Raw genomic sequence first — 19,196 nt, forward strand, 5'->3', positions numbered from 1 at the left:
TCGGGAGTCCATAGCGGGATTTTCTCTCTCTCATGTCCGTTTCCTTGTTTGGTTTTGCTTGCGTCCGCGCGCGCGTTCTTTTTTTTCTCTCCAAGAGTTATCCGTCTATTTCCGGCTGTTTGGTTGTTTATTTATTTAACTATCGATTGATTGCGTTTTAATTACTGCCTTGTGACAGGGCGCGAAGGAGGAGCGTCAGGGCCAAGCGTGCGCGTTTGTGTTTGCGTGTGTAGCCTTTTACCCTCTTCCCACCCACTCGCACGCGCGCGTGCGCGCGCGCCACACACACACACACACACACACACACACACACACACACACACACACACCTGTCGTCTTCCCCCCCCTTCTGTTAATTCGCCGGTTCGTAATCAAAGCCGTGCGTGTTGGATGTGCCGGTGAAGCGACGGTCCGCGCGGCTTCCTCTGTATTTTATGCCCGACGCGTGCGGGCGAATGAATGTCTTGCATATGTAGCCTTCATGCAAAAGCAGCGCGTGCAGCTAGAGACCAAATACAATAGCTCAAACCAAATAGCCTACCGCAGAAATCCAAATAAGACTTTGTAACTCCGCTGGCCTTTAAACAACACACACACACACACACACACACACACACACACACACACACACACACACACACACACACACACACACACACACACACAGAGTCCGTTTCCTGTGCGTCATAACTTCCACTGTGGCGGTTTGTTTTTGTTGTTTGTCCGAGTCCAAAGCGACTATATACCAAAGCTGCTGAGCCCCCGCCGGTGATCCGGTGATGCTACAGGGGCAGGAGTAGGCTAGCGACTGTTCTCATGCCTTGTCAAACCTCTAGCAACACCGCCGTGCAGCACAGGGGGCATCGCGCGAGCACCGGGACCTCTATGTTTACTCAAGGAGCGCACGTTAGTGGCGCAAACGGCGAAAGAGACGCAGCCTGAAAGAAAGAAAGAAAGGAAGGAAGAAAGAAAGGAAGGAAGGAAGGAAGACTGGGCCCGGTTGTGACCCAACTTTTTCGTGCCGCTTGCGGAAGTGAGGTGTCTGATCTCCCGTCTGTCCGTCTGCGTGTGTGCGCGTGCTCGTCAAAGAGAGCTTGCCAACCCCCCCCCCCCCCCCCAAGGGACCACTTGATATTCGTTCTATGCACACTGTATCCACACCAAAAAAAAAAACAAAAACCAAACGAATGCCCACATGCACACACGTGAATGAAAGAGCGTAGCCGGACTACATGTGCACGCACCTAAGCGCACATGCCGCGAGGTCTCCACGCCAAATAAGCTCCCAGTGCTGCTGCCTGCGACCGGCTGAGACGCGGCCGAAGACCCAGAAACTTCGGCAGAGGACGTCGCACGTTTCCCTCCTCCTCCGCCTCCTCGTCCTCCACCCTGTCCTCCACCACCACCACCACCACCACCACCACCTCAGTCCACGTTATTCTCACCAAACCAACAAGAAGTCCGGAGGATCAAGATCATGTTTGTCCCCTTGCCGGTGCCGTTCGTGTTTCAGAGAACCGCCCCTGACCTGAACGCTTGGCGCCTCAAGTCTCCCCTGGCTCTGCGCTCCAACTCTGGTAAGACGTGCCTGGTTCTCCCGTGTGTGTGTGTGTGTGTGTGTGTGTGTGTGTGTGTGTTCCTTCCCCGCGCCGGTACACATCCTCCATCCTCCATGTCGGCCAGGCTCGGCCGTGCAGACCCGCCCCACCTCGCTCGCTCGGTGCCGATGCACTTGCAGCGGGCAGAGTTGCCGGCTCGCACGACTCAGACACACACACACACACACCCTCACACTCATTCACACACACACACACACACACACACACACACACACACACACACACACACACACACACACTCCTCTGCTGTCCGGTCAAATCCTTCACACTGAATTTGCTTTCTAAAAAAAAAGAGATGGAGAAGAAAAACAAGCGCTACAGATTCCCAAATAAACAAAACCTTTGCGTAAAAAATAAAATGGGGGAAAAAAAATTCTCCCAATTCTCGCTGTCCGTTCCGTGGGACATCGTTCCACAGCTCCAATCGCCCGTGTGGTGGGTAAAAAAAAAAATAAATAAAAAAAAATCTCCAAGCCGCTTGAACGTCTTTTCCTCCTGCCGTCTCCGCGCCCCGTCCTTCCACTTTCCTCCGCTGCCTGCGCCTGAGCCTGAGCCTCCGTCTCTCCCCGACTAGACTCTCGGCAGGCAGGGAATATTCATGCCAACTTATCGATCCTGCGGAGATCGATTCCTGGGCCGGTGGAAGCAGGGAGAGGGGGAGACAGATTGGAGAGAGGAGGTTCACGGCGGAGAGCGGACGGCAGAGAGGAGAGACGCGGGGATTCGCAGCGTTTTAGTTGTTGTTGTTTTTTTTTTTGCGTTTGTGCTTCTCATGGGCGCGGATCATCTGTCTGCTATTACATCTTTGGCTCGGCGTGGTTTCTGATTTTTACCTTTAACTGTTTGTATATATGTGTGTTTTTGTTATTTCTTTTGCTCTTACACGGGGGCTAAGCTCGCTTGCTTGAGAGTCAGACGACTTCCAGCGAGCCTGTTCAGCCTGTCCCGGCTCGGCTCGGCTCGGCTCAGCGCTGTTCGGCTGCCGGTTCAGCCAAAGTAAAGGGAGGGAGTGAGGAGTCGTGGTTGGGTGAACGGACGGATGGAAGTATGGATGGAGGGATGGAGGAGGAGGAGGAGGGGGGAGCTGCCGGCTGGGCCGTCTGCGTTTCATCTGCGCTGAAGCGGAATAAAAAGGACGCATGGTGGGAGCAGCCGGGGCTGTGTGTGTGTGTGTGTGTGTGTGTGTGTGTGTGTGTGTGTGTGTGTGTGTGTGTGTGTGTGTGTGTGTGTGTTCGGGGCTCCGGCTCGGCTCAGTCCAGCCTGCTCTCTTTCTCAGACGTGCAACAGCTGCTGGCTCCCCTCTCCGGAGCGGAGCGGGGACGACGCGCGCGTGCATTGTCACCCGGAAGGGAAGGGAAGGGAAGAGGCTGAAGGGAAGAGATGACAACATTTTCCGACCCACTTTAATGTTGTGCGCCTCGGCCATTTACCGACGCGTGCGTGCGTGCGTGCGTGCGCGAGCACGATGTGTAAATGTGGCTGTGGCGCACCTTGGACGGTGCAAGAGCTCTTAAAGGGGCAGCACCCCTTCCATCCATCCAGCCATCCATCCACCCCCACCCCCCCACCCCCCCACCCCTCATTTCCTCCCCTCTCATTTCCAGATCAGTTCTAGCCCATTTGATTTGAGAGATGCCATTCTTCACCCTCACCCTACCCAACAGTGGCCTGCGTGCGTGCGACTGCGAAGGGACAGGTGATGGAGGTGGCGGCGGCTGCTGTGACAGTGGTGGCGGTGGAGGGCTGTTAGCCACCGCATCACCAGAGAGATATACACTCTGAGGAGGAGAGAGGAGAGGAGTCACGGGGGGTGGGGGGGGGATGAGGCAAAAACGAGAGGAGGGGGGAGGAGGAGTTTGCTCGCGCCTCGGCAAATGTCAGAATGAGATCTTTTATGAGAAAAAAAAAAATCGGGGAGGGAGGAGGTGGAGGAGGGAGGAGGAGGAGGGGCGAAGTGGCCAAGAGGAGTGCGGCGAGATGACAGATTGAAAAATGAGGAGGGAGAGCAAAACCGAGTTTGAGCTTGAGAGGTGAGAGTAAACCACGGATGAGCCATTATTGTTGCCGTGTCCCGGCGCCGCGGTCGGCATCTAAATGAGCAGGTGAGCCGGGACGGGAGGAGTCGTGCTCGCCGCTCCGCCCCGATCCCCCTTTTAACCGCCTTGATAACGGGTGATTTACAACGGCACGCCGACGCCGGCGGAGGCCCGGGTGATGCGGAGCGGGCCGCCGCTCGGAGAGCCTTTGCGCCGTCGCTCGCTGGCTCCAGGGTCCGTTTGCTGTCGCAGCCGGAGCCCGAGACGCTGCTTCTTCTTTCCCTGAGCGCCTCCTCGGCCGTCCGCGCTGGTCTGCGAGCGGGTCGGAGCGGCGGAACGTCCTCAGAATTCACACAGTGTAGCGTTAAAACATTCCAAGAAAGTCAGCATGTCAGAAAAATATGTTCAGAAAACATCCTGTGCTCTGTGTTTTGTCCTTGGGCTCTAATCTGTGCCGTGCCAACGTGCACTGCACACGCACACGCGCACACACACACACACACACGCAGGTTTTCCTGGGGTAGCGCTCAGCTCGGGCTCTTGACTGGAGCGCTCAGTTAACTTCTCCCTTTAACCGGTTGCAGCTCCTTGACTCCTTTGAGTTAGAGCTCTGTGCCGGGGTCAAAGGTCGCAGCAGGAGTGTTTGACTCAGCTCCAGCTGACCCTCCGGTGCCCCCCCGTGTTTTCATTCTCTTTTATGTTACAACAGGCCTCGAGCGCTCATGCACAACCTCTGTGGGGGCTCCCTTTTTTTTTTTCTTTTCTTACCCTCTCACACACACACACACACACACACACACACACACACACACAGACACACACGCATAAAACACAGACACCCGGCGATGAAACACACCGACGGTCATATAACATGAAACAAGCATGTTAGAGCGTTTTCCACCTGGATAGCGAGCCGCTCGAACAGATCTGGGTTTGGTTCTATTTTTAATGTCATTGTGTCTGATGGTCCAGGTCACGGCCACTGGTATGTGTGTTCGTGCGTGTGTGTGTGGTAAAGTGGTCTGCGAAGCCATCAGCATTAACTGTTGTATGAAAGTTTAATGGGACATAGAGGAGAAACTGCAGGTTTCCCACTCGCTTGCAGGGCTTGATATGTTGTGATATGATATGATGGCACATTAGGGAGACAGGGGGCGCCGTCTTTCTTTCTTTTCTTTTTTTTCCTCCCCCCCCCCACCACCCGCTCCGTCACACAGGCCGCGCAAGCAAACACCTAAATTCAGTTCATCTCGCCGACGCACCTTCTGTCACACGCCATTAGCCCGCCGTCTCCCCCGCCTGGTTCTGTCCGTCACGTCTCTGCCGGCATGAGAAAAAAAAAAAACATTCGCCCGATGCGTCTTCTATTTATTTACAAACAGACTGAGCTCCCCCCCCCCCTGCTGCTCCATTTCCAGCACGCCGTCAAATCGAACGTTCGATATCCAGGCCAGTAAACGCCACATCTGCACCGCTGGCGTGCACGCCGGGTTTGGGGGTCTGGGGGGGGGGGGCGACGCAACGTCCTCTCGGTCACCCGAGCCGCACGTGTGTCGCTCGTCCCGTCCGACGGTGGCGCTGGCCAGCTTGCGCGTGCATGTGCAAAAAGCCAGCGTGCGGCGTATGGATCGGCCCGTTGGAAGGTGGAGGCGTGGGAGCGGCGGCGTTAACATGATTGCAAATGACAAAATGTCAACCTGGGTTTGTTAGCAGCATAATGGGGAATCAATAGACACGAGAAAGATGTCAATACTACATGCTTTATTGCATTAAGCCACCCCGTCTCCCTCTCCCCTCCCCCCACCCCCGCCTTCTTTTTGCCTTCCCCTCCTGCTCTCTGTCACCGCGTGCAGTCCTCCCACCTTGCTCCCTCCCGCTGGCCGTGCTCGCAGAATTAGATTGCAGGCCTGCGAGCGCTGCCGCCGGGGTTCGAATGCAGCGGGTCTGACGGCAGAACGCCTCGGGAGCTAATGGGCCGCGGCTATATGCGTACGATGCGGCCGCCGTGGACGCGCCTTCTTCTGTCACGGCAGCGAGAGGAAGGCCTGGAGGAGGCTGCACGCTTTCATATTCCACATTTATTAATCCTCCTCCTCGGCAGAAGAATATGGGAAAACAGGTGCGGGGTCCTTACAGGAATTGCGAAAGAAAGAAAACTCTAAAAGATGTTTGATAATTTGCTCAAACTAAGGTTAAATCTTTAAAATAGCGGGTTGCCAGTTTAGCTGGTCACCACCTACGGATTTGCAGGTGAACACACAAGCCTTGTCGTCTTTATGCGTGTGTGTGCGTGCAACAGAAAGTGTGTGTCGGCCGAGACTAATGCAGTATTAATGCCGGTGACGTCCCACAGCTCATTAGCGGCGGCGAGTGGTGTTGGGTTCCTAGGGAACGGGGACAAACACGCACATGCATCCTCATCGCGGCGCCATTTAGCGTATTAATAGCCATTAGCGCGCACGCACGCACGCGCGCGCACGCCATCGGCGAACGTGCGCTCGTCTTAAAAACACACACGCGTGCAATTAAAGCGCTGCGGGGCGGTGGGCTGATTCACATTCACCTGACTCGCAAAGGCTCCGTGAGTGGCATCGACATCAGCGTCTATTATTTTAAATGCTTTGGATACGTGTGATGTAATTGGATGGGGACGACAGGCGCACACACACACAGAGAGAGAGAGAGAGAGAGAGAGAGAGAGAGAGAGGAATAATTTTGTGCACTTGGCTGCTGTGTCCAGCGAAATGCAGCGCTGCATTAGTTCCAGTGGGGGGTGGGGAGCGCATTGCTGGTGGTGGTGGGTGAGCCAGGCTACTTAATCAGGCCCATCACCTGGAGAACGCACACAGGGAGGGGCGGATGGAGCGCGGGTGTGTGCGCGCAGCCAGTTAATCAACACATCAGTGGGAATAAACACATACAAACCAGCTGCCTCCATCCTGCCCATTGATTTATTCGTCTTCCCCGCGTTCCTTCGGCTCTCGCCGCCTCCGTCCTTTCAGCCGCGCGCTGATGATGCGCACAGCGAGGACTCGAGCACACTTGACCCTCGCCGTGGTGGTGGTGGGGCAATCTGTAGTGTGTGTGTGTGTGTGTGTGTGTGTGTGTGGAGCCTGGGTCAGTGGTGGTGGGGCTGTGATGGGGGTTCTCCGCACGCCGCTCATCAGCCGCGTGGCAAAACGAGCGCTCCGTCTCCCGCTGGCCTCGCCGGGCGCTTGATGAGCTGCTTGGCCTTTTGTTTCCCTGCTTTACAGTGAAGAATGTGGAATGTATTTAAAGGGAAGCTTCACCTCAAAATTACTGCCAAGGCTAACCCTCGTAGCCGTCGTTGAGTTTCACAGAGGTTGAAGAATAAATAAAAACGAGTTAAAAAAAAAAAAAAAAATGACAGGCCATCAAAGTGCCCAGAAAACGCTGCCCAGTTTTTCCAGCAACACTAATGGCCGTGCTTTCGGCCCCAAACTGCCCAGTGTGGCCTCCTCTTCCAGGAGCAGCCGCTGTTAGCGTTAGCGCCGAAGCTACAACGACAAATTCATGTCCGCGTTCTGCCGCAAACGGGGTAAACGGCAACGAAATGGAATCTCAATTTTCCGTCAAACTCGCCCCTGCGATCGAACGTGAGCTCGACTCCCCCGGGGGGCAGAGGGCGTGGCTTCCTCCAGTGGGAGGAGCCAAAGGTTTACGCGCGCCTTTGTGGCAAAACATACAGCGGCGCCTTATTTACTGAGGTGCCGGCGCTCTCGTAAAACGCAGCAACAGTATGTTTTTGGCCACCGACCACATCTTTTTCTCTCCCCCCCCCCCCCCCGCCCGACACACACACACTCACACCCGCCCACCCCCCCCTTCTGTTGTTGATTGCCACAAGCTGTCACCCCGGCCACCTCGCTCATGTGCCAGTACATTTAGATAATAAAAAAAGCCAATAAAACCCGGGGGGGTTTGATTGGGTGTCTCCCCCTTGGACCGGAGGAGCGAACAGCTAAATCAGGGGTCCTCCTCTCCATTTCATTTAGCTGATAAGATTTATGGTAATGAAGAGCTCCTATTAACCTCCGGGGTGTCGCCGCCGTCCTTCAGAGTGCCCGGCCAGATCGGCCCCCTTGCAAGAGGCCCGCCAGCGCCACGGCTGTAAGCCAGTGTCGCCGCCAGTGCACCCACACGCGCGCACACTCACACGCGTAGAAACATGCGCTTTGACAAGAGACCCTCCAAAAAGCCCCTTTTGTTCCAGGCTCGAATGCGTGTTTAATCTCTTTCCACTCGTTTCTCTTAGTTTCTCTTTATCCCTCCGTTTCCTCCCTGCTCCTCCTGGCGTGAGCGCCCTCTTCTGAAATTAATCTGTTGTACTCCTGCACCTACTCTGCCTCTCATCCTGCTCACGCAGTCCCTCCTGCACTGCATATAGTGCATAGTGCATTTTTTTTTTTTTTTTTTTTTAGTATTTCCATCACTGCTAAGCGGCAGAATATTGGAGCAGGATTCTATTGAAATCATTTACAGCAATTTTGTTATTACTGCTGTTTCTAGTCTCAGTGTTACTGCTTGCTTGAGTGTATGGCTAATTATTCTTTACGTTTGCCGTCCACGCCCGATATTCCCTGGTTGCCAGTAAATTATGGGGAGATGGGAAGGGTGGGGGGGGCGGGGGGCATAAAGGAAAAGGACGGCTGTCGGAGGAGGGAGGCGCAGGCCCCTCCCTCCCCTGTACAAGGGCTGCACCCCTCTGTCCCTTTGTCTGCCTGTAAAGGGGACAAGGGAGGAGTAGCCGGGTGGGGGGCGCCGGAGGAGTGACTAAGTGACCTCTCTCTCCCCTCTCCTTTGACGCACCCGTGTTCTGTCCATTTTGTCCAGCCCGTCCCGCTCCCTCCCTCCTCTTTCATCCGCTTTCGTTCCCCCTTTTTTCAGGCTGGTTAAGTCGCCGCCGCTGCCGGACTCCTGCGCCTTGCTCTTCCTCTTCCTCTTCCTCTTCCTCTTCCTCTTCCTCTTCCTCTTCCTCCCCTTCCTCTCTCCTTGTCTATCTCTCTCGCACTCCACCTCCTCCTCCTCCTCCTCCTCCTCCTCCTCCCATCTTGGCTTCAAGCAGCCCGCTTGCCAAAGTGTCTGCAGGACACATTAAGGCCCATAAAAGCCTAGTCTGTGGCCGCACTCTAAACCACCAGCCAGAGCTAGTGTACAAAAGTGACTTTAAATTAGTCTGTGATTACCCTGGAACACGGAGGGACAGCGGAGTGGCCGAGAGAGTGCGCAACAAGGCCGCGGCGCCGCAGCCGGCCGAGCCCAGAGAGCCGCTCTTGGATGTGTCTCAAGTCTCTTAAGGAAAATTGAACAGAAGCTAATATTTGTTTTCTCCGCGCACCCTAAGAGCTAAAAAGGCCACCTGAGTGAATAGAGCGGCGAGAAGTTGTAACCGAAATGTCCTCCCCGCCACCCCTCCCCTCGCCCATTCATCACAACCTGCCCGCCCCTCTCCTCGTCCCCATCGTCCCTCTTCCTAATTGGCCACATGCTGCCTTGAGTGACAAGTGTAATCATCAGTCAAATTATGACGGGAGGGGCAGCGGGCAGCGGCGAGGTGAAGGAGGCGATGAGGAGCTGCAGCGGCAGCAGAAGGTGGTGTTGGTGGTGGTGGTGGTGGTGTTGGTGGTGGTTGAAAGGAAGTGCTTTGATCAGTGATGGAAGGGGGAGGAGGGGGGGCTGAAGAGACAGGGAAGCCCGCTGTCCGCACACCTGCTGCTCAATAAACGGGCAACATTAACACCCGCCGCAACTCGGAGCATGAAGCACACAGAACAGTGCGAGCGGCAGTGTGACTAATAAGTGGAAACAAAGGAGGGGGGGGGGGGGTATGGGGGATGGAAGGGTGGGTGGGTCGGGGTGGGTGGGTGCGGCAGTGGCTCTGACAGTTGACTTGAACTCTGGCTTTTCCTTTTTGACCTCTGTAAAAAAAAAAAAAAAAAGAAACAAATAAAAAATAAACTCGCAGCACAAACTGCAGCAATTAAATTCGAGGTTGTGCTGGAAGTTCTCTCCCCCTCTTCCTCATCCTCTTCCTCATCTTCCTCCTCCTCCTCCTCCTCCTCCTCCTCCACCGGTCTTTCCCGGGCGGACACGTGAGCAGTTCCAGCTCTGCGCTGCGTTTGTTAACGCACCCAGTGTCGGTGGGAGCAGATGTTGTAGGCTCGTCGGCCCCCATAACAAAGTTTGCGGTGATTAGGAGCGCTGATGAGGCGCTTTGATTCCCCGGCTATGGCGGGCGGCCCGCTCATTAGTGGCTAGCCGGCTAACGCTGCAGCAGGCGCTCCAGTCACATCCTATTAGGCGGCTCAATGTACACTCTGAATTAGGGGGCGGGAGATTAAGTGGAGGGCGAGGACCGTCCGTCTGACGTGCACGGCCGGGGCGCTCGCACGCATACACGCACACATGCACGCGCGCAGACACCATTTATGGAGTCGACATGCTGGCGGTTTTAATGAGGTGGAGGAAAAAATGCTTTATTTTTTTATTTTTTTTATTTAGACTTTGCTGAAGCTGCTGTGAATGTTTTCCTGGTGCTTGGATTAGGTGCATTGTGCCAACACGGTTGGCTGAAAGGAAATGTATAGATGGTGGAACGGATTGTTGCAAGTTGTTAGAAGAAAAAAAAAAACTTTTTTTACTCGACAATTTGTCCTTTTCCGCTTCCTGCCACTCTGAAGCATTGAAAAAAAAATAATCAACAGGGCTTCCTCGAGACGTTCCGCCGTCCTTTTCGTCTTTCCACTTCCTTTCTCCTGCTGCCGTTTGTCAATACTGCCCCACTCTCTCCCTCTCCTCCTTCCCGCCATCCCATCGCCTTTTGTGTGATGGAGTGATTATTGAGGACGTGGCTCCTGTGTTTAACGCCGGTTGATGAAGTCGGCCTTTGTCTGACGGTGCTAACCTGTCGCAAACGGGACTCTGCTTATAGCAAAATCAATACGCACGGAGTGGAGAGGGGAGAGCGAGAGGCTCCCGGCCGGGCGGCCAGAGGAAGGAAAGACAAGGGAGGAGGGGGGCCGAGCGTGTGTGTGTGTGTGTGTGTGTGTGTGTGTGTGTGTGTGTGTGTGTGTGTGTGTGTGTGTGTGGCGCCTCCATCAATGTTTGGAGAGATGAGCAGGAAGTCAGTGGAAAGAGACAGGAAGGCTGATGGAAAAAGGAGGAAATTTAAATATTTGATTTGGCCGCTGCTGATTGGCTGTTGTCACCGTTAATGCCTCTATCTGTCTCTGTGTGTGTTTGTCTGTGTTTTGTGTGTAAATCAGGGCATTTATATGCATGTGTTTGCCTTGCCGGCGCGCGGCCTTGACCGAGGGGGGCCATTGTGTGTCTTGTGGTGTGCGTCTGTGTGCGCGTGATTGTTTAAGTGTGAGTCTGTGTGTGTGTCGCTCCCACTCCCGAGAGTCATAGCGGGTGCGAAGGGGGTGTGGGGGGGTGACAGAGGGATGAAGAGGAGGACGGAGGAGAGAAGCGCGTGATGGGTGGAAGACGCAGGAGGAGGAGGAGGAGGAGGAGGAGGAGGGGAGGCGCTGGGGGTGAGGCGGAAGGAGCAGTTGTGTGAGAGAGGCACAGCTGGGAAATGAGAAATGCAGCCCCGATACCCCCACCCTACCTTAAACTCACACACACACACACACACACACACACACACAGAGGATCCCCATCTCCTTATCCTCCCCTCAGGAAAGAAGCTGTGGGGGTGGGGGTCGAGGGGGGGGGGGGGGGGGGAGGAGCAGGAAGAGATGGAGAAGGGGACAGATAGGGGGCATTAAAATTCATGGCCTTTTTTTTTTTATTTTCCCTGCTGAAAATCAATAGTGTTTACTATGAATGAGTGGAACAGTGGACAACAGCGGTGCCGGGGGGACAGAGGGAGACAGGGAGGAGGAGGAGGAGGAAGAAAAGGGAGAGAGGGGAGGGAAGGGCAGGGGAGGGGACAGAGGTGAGGAGGAGGAGGAGGAGGAGGAGGAGGAAGAGGCTTTATTGCAATTGGGAAAAGCACCAGAGGCCAAGGTTAAAGACCGGCAGGGCCAGAGAGGCAGAGGGATGGAAGCACGTAAGTAAATTCAGTTGTCTTCTAAAACAGACATACGACCCTGTAAATGCATATTTACTATTGGCCGTCCGCAGGGTGTAATGTGGCATAAATCACAGGCTGCCCCGCCGTAATGTCCCCGCCTGTAATAGCAGCCGATCAGCTGTCTTTACTTCTCCAACTTTTCATTAATCGTCTGCACTGGGGAAAGGCTTTGTGTGTGTGTGTGTGTGTGTGTGTGTGTGTTTGTTTGTGTGCGCGCGCCTGTGTGTGTGTTAATTGAAAGCCCACAAACAACATGAACAGCCAGTGGACAAACCCCACTTTCAAACAGGATATCACATACGCACACGCACACGCACACGCACACGCACATATGCACACACACACACACACACACACACACACACACACACACACACACACACACACACACACAGACGAGATCTGTGACCCTGTTTCCTGCTGCTGGTTGCCCACAAGTTCAGGGTGGCTCTGCGGTGTTTTGATTAAGCGCCAGTGTGTCTCCCACCATTTTATCCAAGCAGAAAAATAGTCTGTCTTCGTCTCTCTTTATCCCCTTTTTATTTTATTTCTTTATTTATTTCTCAATTTATTGCGGAGATGTGGCCGCCGCTACATGTTTCAGAGCAATCAAAGCCCGTGTCCTTGTTCCGCCGGCGGAATCCCATACTAGTAAATCTAAAATGGATCATTCGAGGCTGTCGAGCGGCGCGAAATTACAGCAAAGTTCTTTCAGTGTTTCTCACTTTTGTCACCTTAGAATCTTCTGTCTGTGTGTATGCCTGTGTGTGTGTGTGTGTGTGTGTGTGTGTGTGTGTGTGTGTGTGTGTGTGTGTACTGCCCGTGTGTGTACGTGCACACCCGGACCAACGAAGGCACATGTGGCTATCTAGTGCACATAAACCCCCCTGTCAGTGCACACTCACTACTGTGTGTGTGTGTGTGTGTGTGTGTGTGTGTGTGTGTGTGTGCTAGCGAGCGGTGATATATATTCAGGCAGCTCATGCATTATGGAGAGTGCAGGTGAGAGCGTCTAAATGTGAACTGCTGGTATGTGGAAGGTTCAGGGCCAATCTCGCCCAAGCCTTTTGTTATTCGAGTAGCATCTCCATTTCAAATCGGCCCGTCAGAAGCCGGCGGCATGTTTTATTCAGCGGCCGATATTGATCACGTGCATAATATCTCAAATCTATATTGCATGCAGAAAGCCGCCGCCTTTGATATGCATATGATAGTGTAAATATGCCATGTGCGGAATCGAGCCGTTGGTGATACATTTGCTTTTTTTGTAGTATTATTATTATTATTATTATTAGTGTTATTATTATTATTATTATTATTATGAGATATTTTTGCATGATTTATTCCCAGCGGCTGCTGGTATTTGATCTAGCGATCGTATGCTGATCAGAAGTAGGAGGAGGGCAGATAGAGTGCATCCCTTCCACTGCCGAGTATATACGTGCGTGTTTTGTTGTGTGTGTGTGTCTGTGTACAATGCATGGTCTGCAGGGATGATGAGAGTTTGCCAAGGTCAGAGTGGTACGCCGCTCCTCTTCCTGTGGGCTCGGCCGCATGGGTGTGTGTGTGTGTGTGTGTGTGTGTGTGTGTGTGTGTGTGTGTGTGCGTTCATTACAGCGACGCCTCAAAAGACAGAAGTGCCGCCGCTGCTACTGCGCGCCGCTGTGCGCTAACTCCAATTTCTCAATCCACTTACCGGGCCTCGCGGCTTCCTCGCTGGAAATGACCTCGGCCGCACCCACACACATTAACAGCTGGCTTTTTTTCACTATATCGCCCTCTCTTTGTCCATCAACATGCTTTTTCAGTTTTTTTCCCCTCCTCCCCCGTCGTCGTCGTGGGTCGTGCTAATGCTAAACCGTGGAGCCGAGGTTATTCTCTGCCGCTCAACAATGTGAGGGTTTTTTCTTTTTCTTTTTCTTTTTTTTCCAAAGAAATTTCTTTATTTTCTTTTTTTTAAACCACCATCCAGCAGCGATGAGCGCACGTGGAGAAGCTCTATTGTGAGCGCCGTGCAAGCCGAGATGTGAGCGTGGTCAGGATCTTTCCCACCTTTTCTCCTTAACCGACCTTTTGTAACCTTTTCTCCACCCTTCTTGGGCCAGTTGCAGGAGGCGGGGGGAGGGATCGGATGGTGTCACACTGTAAATCAGCAGTAAATCTCGTGCCTTTCTCCCTTCCCTTGGGCTGCCTTTGGCGTGGGAGCTGTGTCGGTTTACCGTGGCGTTTCTATCGTCGAATGGCGCCGTTTTTTTAAAATGTCAATAGAACAAAAATGTGAAATTATTTTTATATCTATTGTCATTCCAAAGGGGAATTTTCTGAATTTTCAGCAGGTTCGTTTCTGCCGCAACAACTGCGCTCGCCGTCATCAAATGCGTAGCATTTCCCGTAGCTTCTTGAAACGTTTCTATTAAAGCTCCTGATCTGTTTAAAATCAAATTTGATTTGCACATACTACTTCATAAACGTCAATCTCCCCCGTGTCTTGTGACCAGTTAATGTGGATAAAAGGGTCCACAGACTGCAGGTTTGCGAAATGTATTCCCGTTTTTGAAACGCTCAACTGTAAAAACTTTTTTTTTTTTTTTAATGCATTTGGGAGTTTTTTTTGCACACTTAAGTTGCACCATTTCAAGGTGAACGGAAAACACACCTGGTGTGGCTTCTCTATCCAGCGGCTGCCGAGACGCAGACGGTGGAGCTGCCCGCTGTCCACAGAGTACACAACTCTCTACATCTGCTCCATGCTTAAAAGGTCATTTGTCAGACCTGACATTTTCTGCCCTTACCAAAGGTTTCCTCAATATCCAGCCCCGCTCGGCCTCATTCAGTTTATGTTTTTTCATCTATTTGTTTGCTTTTGTATAAACCTTTTCTGACAACGTGCCCCCTCTGCAAGTGTCAGAAGACGCCGAGAGAGAGTGGGAGGCGCAATCCTATCAAAGTGTAGCGTTCAATCAGCTATACGGAGTGACGGATAAGGTCCCGTCTGTGTGTGTGTGTGTGTGTGTGTGTGTGTGTGTGTGTGTGTGTGTGTGTGTGTGTTGTGTGTGTGTGTGTTTTGCTTGGGTAACCGGAAGTGTGGTGAGTGGGCCTTTGCACACACACACTCTGAAGGAGTGATTAGGGGTGTGTGTGTGTGTGTGTGTGCCTCCCTGCCTGCCTGCCAGCGGGATGTTTTTACTCTCCGGACCTTGTCACTCTGCTGTTTCCCCCTCGTGTCCCTTTGTGTTCCATGCAGCCTCCTTCCACCATTTTGGGTTTTTTTTTTCCCCGCCAGATAAGAAATCAAACCTTGCAGCTCGGCCCTCCCACCTGGACGCTGACCCCCCCGCCCCCTCTCAATACATGTTGAACTCCCCCATCTGAAATTCCTTATTTTGTCATGCTTCGTCCTCTCTCTTTTTTTTTTTTAATTATTATCAAATTTGTTTTTTTGCATGTGCAAAGTCCAAGAGTCTGCAAATTTCGCCAACAGCTGTATAGGGTTAATAATAGCATAAACAAAGAAAAAAAAACATTTGGGTGGAGTGTACAGTTCACTTTGATCTACTTCTCATATGATCCACTAGGAAATGCAATACATTTAGTCAGATAGTCACTTACAAATAGTAATGGTGTTTTAAATCCCTACTAATAAAAAAATGATTTAGAATAACGGACCAGATCCGTTATTATGATGAATATCATAACATGCTTTCATTGCCAGTAGCTAGAACTAAATAGTACATAGTGGGCCTTTGAAAAAAAAAAAAATTCTTAAAGAAGAAATTTCTAAAAGGTTGCTTTAAGTTACGTGCGTCTCTGTTTAGCTTTCGTTTTGATATTGGTTCCATTTTTGGTTCCTCTAAAAGCAGGCATGGGCAAACTACGGCCCGGGGGCCATATGCGGCCCAACTTTTTATCCGGCCCGCCAAAATTGAAGAAATCATATTAATGGTAAAAATAAAAAAGTAATAAAATAGCTATCATCAATTTCCCCGTGTTTTAGGAGTCCTTTCAATAAAGAGCTAAATACGGTAGGGCTTCAAGGACATATTTTGCAGTAACATTGCTTTGGTTCATTTTCAATTGACATTAAAGCACATGTTTTCTACAGATCCCATGATACATTTTTTTTCCTCCTATGAGGTTGGTCACCAAAACACTCCATCCATCAGCTCCTGCTCCCGTACCCTCTGTCAAAATTTTGGAACCCATTGTGACCCAGCAGTCAAAAAGTTTGCCCGCCCCCTGGTCTAAAGGCAGCCTCCCACCAGGCTTGGTTTTGCATTGCCACACTGGTTTTTTGTCTTTGTCTATACTGTGTACTGTGCATTTCTTTATTTCTCAGCCCTGCCCGCCGTGGTGAAAGATCTCCGCTGGCAGCGTTTGTGGATGAACTTGTGGTCGCGGTGACAAACAGAATAGTGACATCGACAGTTTAATATAACGCCGGCGCTCTTCATCGAACCCCTCCCCTTCCCCTCCCCTCCCCCTCCCCCTCCTGTTTACTCCTCTTCGACTTGGCGTTGCGCTTTTTTACAAAGCGCCTCTTCCTCGCGAGCCGTGTCATCGTATTTGTCTTTTAGCCGCGTCATTTGTTTCTCCGTTGGTCTTGTCTATCCTCTAACTCCCTTCTCTCTGCCCCACCCCCCCCCTCGCCTCCACTCCTCCCCCTCCACCTCCCCCTCCTCTCCCTCTCTATTGATCCAGTCATAGTTTTCTCAGTCTTCACAGTACTGGGCCGCTCTAATCAATACAGATAATTGTCTGCTCTCTCTTGATGCCAAACATAGTCTCCCCTTCTCTCTCCCTCCCACCTCCCTCCCGTTTTATCAATGAACTCCGGTCCTCCCTCACCCCCGCCTCACCCCCCCACCCCTCAGACGGGGGATTCCCCCTCCCCTAATGACGGGAGATAACCTGCTTTCTTTACCGATTTTCCTCCCTCCTCCTCCCCCTCCCGCACACTTCCCTGCCTCACCCGCCGCCTCCCTTTTCCTCCCCCGTTCATCGATTACCGTGAGAGTCGGGGCCCGGCCCGCCCGCCCTGCGCTTGTAAACACACACCGCGGTCGTGTTGCGGTTTAGCCGCCATTAGCCGCGGCCTCACGCGTGGCCCGTTTGGTTAATCAGCTGCGTGCGGCGGTTTTTCACCAGTTTGCGGGCCGCAGAAAATTGACAACGTGCTGCGTGTCGGGCCTGTGCTCAGTCTTTCGGTGTCCTCAGCCATGAAAAGGTCTTGATATGAAAAAAAAAAAGTTTTATAGGATCTGGTCCAAATGGACTAAGTACGGAAAAAACAATTAGATCTGATTTCACATGAATGTACTTTTGTTTTGTACAAGCCAGTCCTCCTTTCTGATACTTGGATGTTCTAAAGTGGTGCCGTGCCCCACTTTACTGTTCTGTTTCATTATCGTAATTGTTTTCAACTCAAACAAGTGACAGTCCAGGAAAAAAAACTAGAAAGGCAAAATGGACAAGTTCTAATGAACCTTATGTAATGGTTTTTCTATATGTCCTTGAATGACTAAGTTTGTAATTAATGTATGCAATGGAAATTTGCCTTTCCAAATAAAGAGACAATTTCAAATAAAGGAAAGGTCCCAATATGTGACAACACAACTACAGCTGCCCACGTAGTTACAAGATCAGGTCTGTTTTTTTTTTTTTAAATATCTTTGTTTTAAATTTGGACTTTTCTCACACAAAATTTAATAACCTCACATTTCGTAAAAAATCCACATGATCATTTTACTAAAATCCCCATCCTTTGCTTCTTTTGCGTGCTCCACTTTTCAGAATGCATGAGGTAAAAGACTCAGTTCTGGAAGTCGACCCTCTCTGATGTCACAAAGGGCAGTTCCTTTTCCAGGCGACTGAGAGCACCTGCGCCCAGAGAACAGCTCGCCGACGTTACATTTACCCAGAAGTCTTTCAAATCCTACGGATGGTCATAAACTGCTCTGAAATTCAGTTTAAAAAGAGGAAACTTCTTACAGGATATATAACAGGACAACAGTAATTCATATTAACGAAATTTAAACAGGGGTTGACAGAAAAAAGAAGTACAGTATGTTCAATAATGCTCAATAATGCATCCACATACACACACCAAGGCAGGTTGTGCAGGCCTGCAAGACACAGACTGTGAGTAAGCATTCGTGTATCTGTGTGTGCGCGTGTGAGTGTGTGTGTGCATGTGCACCCGCTCTGGGCTTGTACCCATCAGTGTTTGCATGTGCGTACTCCAGTGTGAATGGGACGGGCAGCGCGAGTCTCTGATGTCAAGGTGCTATCGCTGAAATAAATCTGGAGCTGCACATAAAACCACACAGGCAATATCAATGACTGTATATATTTATATATATATATATGTACACACACACACAGCATATGTATCCAATGTTTACACAAATACCTCATATCCACTCACATCTGCCGCCACCGACAGCCGAGGCGGCAGTGTTTGGTTTTTACCACAGGAGGAGCCGCGGCGCCGCGGCGTCGGGTTCAATCACGGAGCGGCGTGAGGGAGAAATGAACCGCCGGCGTATCGGGAGAACAACAGATAGCGGCGCCGCGGTCCACGCCAACGTGCCGGGCCGGCGTGAACACGTCGGTGTGTCGGCGAGTTATCTGTAATGTATCGCGGGGTGCGTGACGTGTCGAGGGGCCGCGCACGTCTGAGGCTCCTCGGAGAGCGTCTGCAGGCCGGGCCGGGGGTTTGCACGTGTGCGATGAGACTAAAGCGGGCTTTAAAAGGGCCGGCAGCCAGGGGAGGAGGAGGAAGTGGAGGAAGAAGGGTGTGTGTGGAGGGGGTGGAGGGCTTGTATTGTCCTGAAGGTTTTTTTTTTTTTTGGCAAGGGTGGGGGTGGTTGGGCTCCAAACGGGGAGACAGCAGGGATTCTCCCCCCCATCCCCCTGGGAGTTGAACCAGCAACCCCCTAACCTTCCTCGAGGCCCGTGGTCATGGACTTGAACCCCCGTAACCCCCTTTGATGGACAATCTGTTCTTCCAGCCAGCCTCGGCGCATCTCCGCGCATGCTGTTGGCGAATAAATAGGTCTGTGTGTGTGTGTGTGTGTGTGTGCGTGCGCACACATGAGCTCTTTAATGTCTTTAACGTGCGAGTCAAGTGTTTGGTCAGTTGGTCTTGCCCCCTTTTTATTTAACGCCTGTCCAAACAACCCCGCCCCCCACCCGCCCCGCCTCCCATCACCCCCGAAAACAAAGAATTCAGAATTGAACTCCCAGATTTTTGGTGTAGGAAGCTTGATGTTAGAGGTGATCATTCTATTTTTATGTATCTGGTTTAAAAAAAAATGTTTCTTTTCAGCATCAGAGTTGCGCAGCTACACGGGCTCTTCCCTCTCTCTCCTGCTCTCTCTCTCTCTCTCTCTCTCTCTGGTGGTTTTTCTTCTCTCCATGGGTCCTTCTAATGAGGACAGA

The 19,196-nt window shown here is 51.9% G+C and overlaps 1 protein-coding gene across 4 annotated transcripts in view; it reads left to right on the forward strand.

Annotated features, from left to right (window-relative positions):
- pou2f2b (POU class 2 homeobox 2b) overlaps nt 1-19,196 on the forward strand; it is a 65,387-nt gene that overhangs the window by 21,777 nt on the left and 24,414 nt on the right. Inside the window, exon 1 of one of the 4 annotated variants that reach the window (XM_076041012.1) lies at nt 691-1,577. The exons of 1 other annotated variant lie outside the window; for it this stretch is intronic. In XM_076041012.1, coding sequence (XP_075897127.1) covers nt 1,478-1,577 — 100 coding nt within the window. In that variant the 5' untranslated portion in view covers nt 691-1,477. Of the gene's footprint in view, nt 1-690; nt 1,578-19,196 lie in introns of those variants that run through there. 2 more of the 4 variants (XM_076041009.1, XM_076041010.1) reach the window with 2 other exon arrangements.

Source organism: Nelusetta ayraudi, unplaced genomic scaffold, assembly GCF_046127955.1.
Source record: "Nelusetta ayraudi isolate G7.1 ecotype Tasmania unplaced genomic scaffold, CSIRO-AGI_Nayr_v1 ptg000063l, whole genome shotgun sequence".
Classification (NCBI taxonomy): Eukaryota; Metazoa; Chordata; class Actinopteri; order Tetraodontiformes; family Monacanthidae; genus Nelusetta; species Nelusetta ayraudi.